The sequence below is a fragment of the Crinia signifera genome, chromosome 5 (assembly GCF_055691185.1).
Source record: "Crinia signifera chromosome 5, ASM5569118v1, whole genome shotgun sequence".
NCBI classification, from domain to species: domain Eukaryota; kingdom Metazoa; phylum Chordata; class Amphibia; order Anura; family Myobatrachidae; genus Crinia; species Crinia signifera.
This window is the reverse complement of record NC_139221.1, coordinates 142,949,655-142,957,765: the sequence shown is the minus strand read 5'-3', so window position 1 is coordinate 142,957,765 and position 8,111 is coordinate 142,949,655. Positions and strand designations below refer to the sequence as shown.

General features: G+C 54.9%; 1 protein-coding gene across 1 annotated transcript; it reads right to left on the bottom strand.

Annotated features, from left to right (window-relative positions):
- Nucleotides 1–914: 914 nt before the first annotated feature.
- Nucleotides 915–6,503, bottom strand: LOC146080620 (uncharacterized). The gene is made up of 2 exons (XM_083188092.1): nt 6,116–6,503; nt 915–5,800 (listed from the first exon to the last, which is right to left on the bottom strand). The coding sequence occupies exon 2, from the start codon at nt 4,173–4,175 to the stop codon at nt 1,299–1,301; it is 2,877 nt and encodes a 958-aa protein (XP_083044218.1). The 5' UTR covers nt 4,176–5,800; nt 6,116–6,503; the 3' UTR covers nt 915–1,298.
- Between the last annotated feature and the right edge of the window lie 1,608 nt (nt 6,504–8,111).

The following is an 8,111-nucleotide window of genomic DNA, read 5'->3' as shown; positions in this document are numbered from 1 at the left end:
ACCATACCGCTGTCTGCCATCAGTCCTTTGGTGGATTCTCTATACCCCATTGTGGGTTACATGCAAAATATACCCTTTTATCATGGTCATCCAAAAGTGACCCACACATTTAATTGTGTAAGTGTGTATAATCAGGGACGAAACTAGGGTTTCTGGCGCCCGGGCCAAGGCAGTCATTTGGTGCCCCCTCCCCGCTGACAAGTTACATAACTCCTGTGTGCAGCCAGAGGGCGTCCGGGGACAGGCAGCGGAGTTCCGGGGACTGCCGCTGTAGCAAGGCTTGACTCCGTCCGTCCCCACTACTAGTGTGGCGCGGGAAGCGCTGGTGATGACCTTGAAAAGACTTGCTTCCCGCCGCCTCGCTAGTAGGAGAGAGAAGAGACGGAAAGAGTCAAGCTGCTGCTACAGCGGCTACCCAGAACCCCGCTGCCTTTCACCGGACCTCCGCTGGCTGTCCCCGGACCTGACAGCGCCCCCTACAGCACACGGTGCGCGTGACCCCCCTGCCCCCCTAGTTACGGCCCTGGTATACTGCAAATGTGTATTTTCGCCAAGGTTTGCACAAAAACAGTTTTTCTGCATCTGTCCTATGAACCCAGAAAGCGGGGGTCCGGGGACAGGCAGCGGGGTTCCGGAGACTGCCGCTGTAGCAAGGCTTGACTCCGTCCGTCCCCACTACTAGTGTGGCGCGGGAAGCGCTGGTGATGACCTTGAAAAGACTTGCTTCCCGCCGCCTCGCTAGTAGGAGAGAGAAGAGACGGAAAGAGTCAAGCTGCTGCTACAGCGGCTACCCAGAACCCTGCTGCCTTTCACCGGACCTCCGCTGGCTGTCCCCGGACCTGACAGCGCCCCCTCGAGCACACGGTGCGCGTGACCCCCCTGCCCATATGTGTATTTTCGCCAAGGTTTGCACAAAAAGAGGATTTTGGTACTTACCGGTAAATCCATTTCTCTGAGATCAGCAGGGACCACTGGAATCACATCGGGTATTAGAGCTGGGAATGCTGGGAGCTAGGCACTTCCTAATAATAATTAGGGGATACTGGCTCCTCCCCTCTAAGACCCACAATCCCCCAGTGAGGAAATTGGCCCACCAGAGGAAAGGGTTACAGAACAAAACCATAACACAACCATACATACAACACGCAGGTATCGGACCGGGCTGCAACAGCAACCACAACAGGCAGAATCCAACAGCCGGGCGGGTGTCCAGTGGTCCCTGCTGATCTCAGAGAAATGGATTTACCGGTAAGTACCAAAATCCTCTTTTCTCTGACATGCAGCAGGGACCACTGGAATCACATCGGGGAGGTTCCAAAGACCAAGCCCCGGGAGGGAGAGTGCTGGGGATTCTGTAAGACCAGACGACCAAAAGTTGAAGCTGAAGCTGCAAACGTATCGAACTGGTAAAACTTAACAAACGTGTTCTGAGACGACCAAGTGGCCGCTCTGCACAGCTGAGAGATAGAAGCCCCTCTCTCAGCGGCCCACGACGTACTCACTGATCTGGTAGAGTGAGCTGTTACGGAGACAGGAGGCACCTGTCCCGCATGAAGATAAGCACTACGGATCGTCCACTTGATCCATCGTGCAATTGTCTGTTTTGACGCAGGCCACCCCCTGCGGAATGCGTCATAGAGAACAAATAAGGAATCCGATTTGCGTATAGACCTGGTTCTCTTGACGTAAATCCGAAGCGCCCTGACCACGTCCAAGGAGGATTGCTCCGGTGATTCTCCTCGAAAAGCCGGAACCACGATAGGCTGGTTTATGTGGTATGAGGATACCACCTTCGGAAGGAACCCTGCCTGGGTACGCAGCTCTGCTCTGTCCTCGTGGAAAATTAGATACGGGGGCTTGCATGACAGAGCACTCAGCTCTGAAACCCTGCGAGCTGAGGCCAGGGCCAGTAAAAGAACTGTTTTCCAGCACAAGAACTTCAGTTCCACCGTGTTCAGTGGCTCAAATGTCTCAGACCTCAAGAAGGCTAGTACCAAGTCTAGATCCCAAGGAGCTGTGGGAGGCACGAAGGGAGGCTGAACTCGGAGAACCCCTTGAAAAAATGTTTGTACCTCAGGAATGAGGGCCAATCTCCTCTGAAAGAGAACAGACAAGGCCGAAACCTGGACCTTGAGAGAACCCAGTCTCAGACCCCCATCCAACCCCCTCTGTAAGAACAACAGAAGGCGGGACAATTTGAATACCCGGAATGGCCAGCCCTTACACTCGCACCAACCCGCATATGAGCGCCATATTCTGTGATAATGCGCTGCTGAGGCGGGCTTCCGGGCCCTTAACATCGTAGGGATTACAGCTCTTGGAATTCCCTTCTCCCGCAAGACCTCGGTCTCAACAGCCACGCCGTCAAATGTAGCTGTGGCAGATTCTGATGAAAAAAGGGTCCTTGAAGGAGCAGATCCGGTCTGAGGGGCAACTGAACTGGCTCGTCTGCCAGTAACATCTGGATGTCTGAGAACCACGTCCTGCGAGGCCACCAGGGTGCTATGAGAATAGCCTGCACTGGCTCCCTCTTGAGTCTCTTCAGTACCTGGCCCAGAAGTGGAAGTGGCGGGAACAGGTAGACAAAGCTGAACTCCCACGGGGTCGACAGAGCGTCTGCCGCTATGGCCTGAGGGTCTCTTGTACGAGCCACGTACGCTGGTAGCTGGTGGTTCTTTCGAGACGCCATCAGGTCCACCTCGGGAACTCCCCACCTGTCGGTGAGTTCCCGAAACACCTCGGGGTTGAGAGACCACTCGCCTGGGTGAAGGTCCTCCCTGCTGAGGAAGTCGGCCTCTAGATTTTCCCGACCTGGAAGGAACACTGCTAGCAGAACTACTCCTGATCGTTCTGCCCACTGAAGAACCTTCTTTACCTCCTTCATGGCCATGCTGCTCCTCGTGCCGCCCTGCCTGTTCACATAGGCGACTGCCGTGGCATTGTCCGACCTTATCTTTATGTGTTGACCCTGAAGGAACTCCTGAGCCTCCAACAGAGCATTGTAGATGGCTCTGATCTCCAACACATTGATGGACAAGCGACTCTCCTGCGGGTCCCACCTGCCCTGGAGGCAGAGATGAAGCACTACGGCACCCCAGCCGCGTAGACTTGCGTCCGTTGTCAATACAATCCAGTCCTGGACTGCAAACCGACGACCCTCTATTAGATTCCTTCTGTGTCTCCACCACAGTAGTGAATGTCTTGCCTCGGCCGACAAGTGGATTCTTTTGTGCAGATTCAGGTGCGAGCCCGCACCCTTTCTGAGAAGATCCAACTGAAACGGTCTTGAGTGGAAACGTCCCCACGTCAGAGCTGGGAAGGCTGCCACCATCTTCCCTAGCAGCTGAGTGCACAGATGGAGGCTGATCCTCTGTGGAAGTAAGATCCTCTGCACTAGGTGCAAAATAGCCTGGATCTTGTCTTCCGGCAGGAAGATTCTCAGAGACTCCGTGTCTAGCCAAAGGCCTAGGAACAAAATCCTCCTGGATGGAACTAAAGAGGATTTCTTGAAATTCATTATCCACCCCAGGCTGGTGAGCGTCTGAGTGGTTAACCTCGCATGACTCTCCAGTAACTCCCTCGATGGGGCCTTGATTAGGAGATCGTCGAGATAGGGGATTATTGTCACCCCTTGACATCTGAGGTATGCGACTGCTACTGATAGAGTCTTGGTGAATACTCTGGGCGCTGACGATAATCCGAAGGGCAGAGCCCTGAACTGAAAATGATCCCGACCGATGGCAAAACGAAGAAAGGCCTGGTGAGAGATCCAAATCGGGATGTGTAGGTAAGCATCCTTGATATCCAATGATATCATGTACTCCTCTGGCTCCAACGAAGCAATCACTGAGTGGATTGATTCCATTTTGAATGGTTGATACGAGACTAACCGATTCAAGGGCTTCAGGTTGAGAATGGGCCTGACTGACCCATCCGGCTTGGGGACTACAAAGAGGGTTGAGTAGAACCCTGTGTTCCTCTGAGTAGCTGGGACCGGCATGATGACCTGAGCCTCCAGCAAGATCCGAATGGCTTCTAGCAGGCTCGTTCTCTTTTCCTGAGATGTTGGCAGAGCCGTTGTGAAGAATCGTACCGGAGGAGTGGAATCGAACTGAATTCGGTACCCCTCTGACACCACCCTGCGAACCCAAGGATCCTCCGAAAGGGAGAACCATTGGGTTCCGAAGGCCAACAGACGGGCACCTACTGGTAAACTGTTGACGGAAGCTGGTAAACCGTCATGCCACCGGCTTCTGCTGGGGCTTAGGTTCCTGGGCTCTTGGAGCAGCCTGAGGACGGGCTCTGGCTCTGGAACCTCTAGAGGACTGGAAACCTCTTCCTCTGCCCCGAAAGGGGCGCTGAGTCCGAAAGGACTGAAAAGACGGACCTGCAAACTGTCTTCTGGGAGGAGGAGGAGCTGCCGACGGTAAAAATGCCGACTTCCCTCCCGTCGCCTGTGAGATCCATTTGTCTAATTCAGGCCCGAAAAGGATGTCCCCGGAAAAGGGAAGACCCTCCACAGCCCTTTTAGACTCCGCGTCCGCCTGCCAAGAGCGAAGCCAGAGGGCCCGCCGTGCAGAAATGGCGCTAGCTGATATTCTGGAAGAGATTAAGGAAACATCCTTAGCCGCCTCTCCTAAGAACATAGCAGACTCCTTAACATGTTCAGCCAAGTAGCGAATCTCATCTCTAGGCATACCTGATTCCAATCCTTCAATGATTAGCTCCGCCCATTTAACATTTGCCCTATTTACCCAGGCCGAGACTATTGCCGGTCTGAGTTGAGTCCCTGCTGCTACATAAATGGCCTTGAGAGTAGCCTCCAACTTTCTATCTGAGGGATCTTTCAAGGCTGAAGCCCCCGGGACTGGCAGAGTTGTCTTTTTGGACAGACGGGAAACTGAGGTGTCCACCGGAGGTGGAGTCTCCCACTTGCTTAGGGCCGCAGGCTCAAAAGGATACAGAGAAGGGAAACGTCTGGGAATCTGAAAACGTTTGTCCGGATTCCTCCATGCCGCCAGAAGCTGATCCTGATTTGGACAAGGAAAGACCACTGATGTCTTCTGAACCCCTCCAAACAGATCAAACTCCTGTGGCTCTGGTCTGGGATCCTCCGGTAAACGAAGTACCTCCTTTACCGCCATAATGAGAGCCTCTATCCCTAAAGGAGTCGGCTCTCCCTCAGGAATGACATCCTGAACCTCTTCCCATTCACCATCCTCCATTTCGTGAAATGGATCCTGTTCCTCCTCTAAATCATCCTCCACAATAATAGCCTGATAAGGTCGCTTATTGCTAGATGCAGAAGGCCTCTCTGGTCTGGACATGGAGTTAGCTAACCCCTCCACCGACCTTGCTAGGGCTGTAGCCCAAGATGGCTCCGCTCTGCGAGCCAGCGCCAATTCAGAAGTGAGCTTTGACATAGAACCCACTAAGGTTGATGCCCACTGGGGCGCCTGAGACCCCGCCAGTGATGCAGATTCAGCACCTGAACATGACTGACAAACAGTGGCATTACCCTCAGCTGTGTATTGAGAAAACTTAGCTGTACAGACAGTACAAGCAAAAACCTTCTGAGAGGCTTTGGATTTGCCCGTCATGATCCCTGCTCGCCCGGTCCAACAACAGCGCGCGATACAGGTGCAAACACACACACACACTGAGTACAGATACACCTCTCACAAGCCAAAAACCTCAGGGTTCTGTGAGACCTGGAGGAGAATGAGCCCTATTAGTGACAATACAGCGCAAAACACTGTGTCAGTAATAAAACCTTTAGAGCCTTCCAAGCTGCAGTAACCTGTGAACAGGAAAGAGTCAGCCTTACTGTGTATCTGTGTACTGGCCGCGCCATGCCGGCCTCCGTTTTACAGCGTGTCCCCTCTCCCTCTGCTTAGCCAACCTGTGGCGTTCTGACAACGTCCAGAGGCACCCGCTTGCTAGCGCTCACTCCTGCAATACCTCCGGCACTTAGTACAGCCGCGTGGTATAGTACAGCGATACGCGCCTTTTGCAAGATGGCGGCGCCTCACCTCGCTGCAGAGACCCGCGCACAGTGCGGCTGACGGAGAAGCAGGGGACGGCGTGTGGAAAGTGCGCTCAGCGCTCTACTCACCACCGGAGGCTTCCTTCGTGACTGGCGTCCCCTTTGCTGGAGGGGCGGCAGGAGCACGGAACCCGTGCAGGCAGGCACCTTTAGTGAGGTCCTGACTGACGACCTGGAACTCCAGGGGCGCTGAATGCCCGGACCCACACCTTTCAGTAGGTGGGGAAGGGATTCTATCAAGTAAAGATGTAAAAATTCTATTGTAAAGCCAAAGCTAGAAAAATGTGCAGGAGCAGAAAAAACTGTGACCTAACTCCCTGGCACAATTTTCTCACTGGGGGATTGTGGGTCTTAGAGGGGAGGAGCCAGTATCCCCTAATTATTATTAAGAAGTGCCTAGCTCCCAGCATTCCCAGCTCTAATACCCGATGTGATTCCAGTGGTCCCTGCTGCATGTCAGAGAAAACAGTTTTTCTGTATCAGTCCTATGAACCAAGACAGCGGGGATTCGGGGACAGGCAGCGGGGTTCCGGGGACTGCCGCTGTAGCAAGGCTTGACTCCGTCCGTCCCCACTACTAGTGTGGCGCGGGAAGCGCTGGTGATGACCTTGAAAAGACTTGCTTCCCGCCGCCTCGCTAGTAGGAGAGAGAAGAGACGGAAAGAGTCAAGCTGCTGCTACAGCGGCTATCCAGAACCCCGCTGCCTTTCACCGGACCTCCGCTGGCTGTCCCCGGACCTGACAGCGCCCCCTACAGCACATGGTGCGCGTGACCCCCCTGCCCCCCTAGTTACGGCCCTGGTATACTGCATATGTGTATTTTCGCCAAGGTTTGCACAAAAACTGTTTTTCTGCATCTGTCCTATGAACCCAGAAAGCGGGGGTCCGGGGACAGGCAGCGGGGTTCCGGAGACTGCCGCTGTAGCAAGGCTTGACTCCGTCCGTCCCCACTACTAGTGTGGCGCGGGAAGCGCTGGTGATGACCTTGAAAAGACTTGCTTCCCGCCGCCTCGCTAGTAGGAGAGAGAAGAGACGGAAAGAGTCAAGCTGCTGCTACAGCGGCTACCCAGAACCCCGCTGCCTTTCACCGGACCTCCGCTGGCTGTCCCCGGACCTGACAGCGCCCCCTACAGCACATGGTGCGCGTGACCCCCCTGCCCCCCTAGTTACGGCCCTGGTATACTGCATATGTGTATTTTCGCCAAGGTTTGCACAAAAACTGTTTTTCTGCATCTGTCCTATGAACCCAGAAAGCGGGGGTCCGGGGACAGGCAGCGGGGTTCCGGAGACTGCCGCTGTAGCAAGGCTTGACTCCGTCCGTCCCCACTACTAGTGTGGCGCGGGAAGCGCTGGTGATGACCTTGAAAAGACTTGCTTCCCGCCGCCTCGCTAGTAGGAGAGAGAAGAGACGGAAAGAGTCAAGCTGCTGCTACAGCGGCTATCCAGAACCCCGCTGCCTTTCACCGGACCTCCGCTGGCTGTCCCCGGACCTGACAGCGCCCCCTACAGCACATGGTGCGCGTGACCCCCCTGCCCCCCTAGTTACGGCCCTGGTATACTGCATATGTGTATTTTCGCCAAGGTTTGCACAAAAACTGTTTTTCTGCATCTGTCCTATGAACCCAGAAAGCGGGGGTCCGGGGACAGGCAGCGGGGTTCCGGAGACTGCCGCTGTAGCAAGGCTTGACTCCGTCCGTCCCCACTACTAGTGTGGCGCGGGAAGCGCTGGTGATGACCTTGAAAAGACTTGCTTCCCGCCGCCTCGCTAGTAGGAGAGAGAAGAGACGGGAAGAGTCAAGCTGCTGCTACAGCGGCTACCCAGAACCCCGCTGCCTTTCACCGGACCTCCGCTGGCTGTCCCCGGACCTGACAGCGCCCCCTACAGCACACGGTGCGCGTGACCCCCCTGCCCCCCTAGTTACGGCCCTGGTATACTGCATATGTGTATTTTCGCCAAGGTTTGCACAAAAACTGTTTTTCTGCATCTGTCCTATGAACCCAGAAAGCGGGGGTCCGGGGACAGGCAGCGGGGTTCCGGAGACTGCCGCTGTAGCAAGGCTTGACTC

Excerpts from the sequence above, each read along its gene's own strand:
- LOC146080620 (XM_083188092.1), bottom strand. The coding sequence starts at position 4,175 with ATGGTTCTCCCTTTCGGAGGATCCTTGGGTTCGCAGGGTGGTGTCAGA.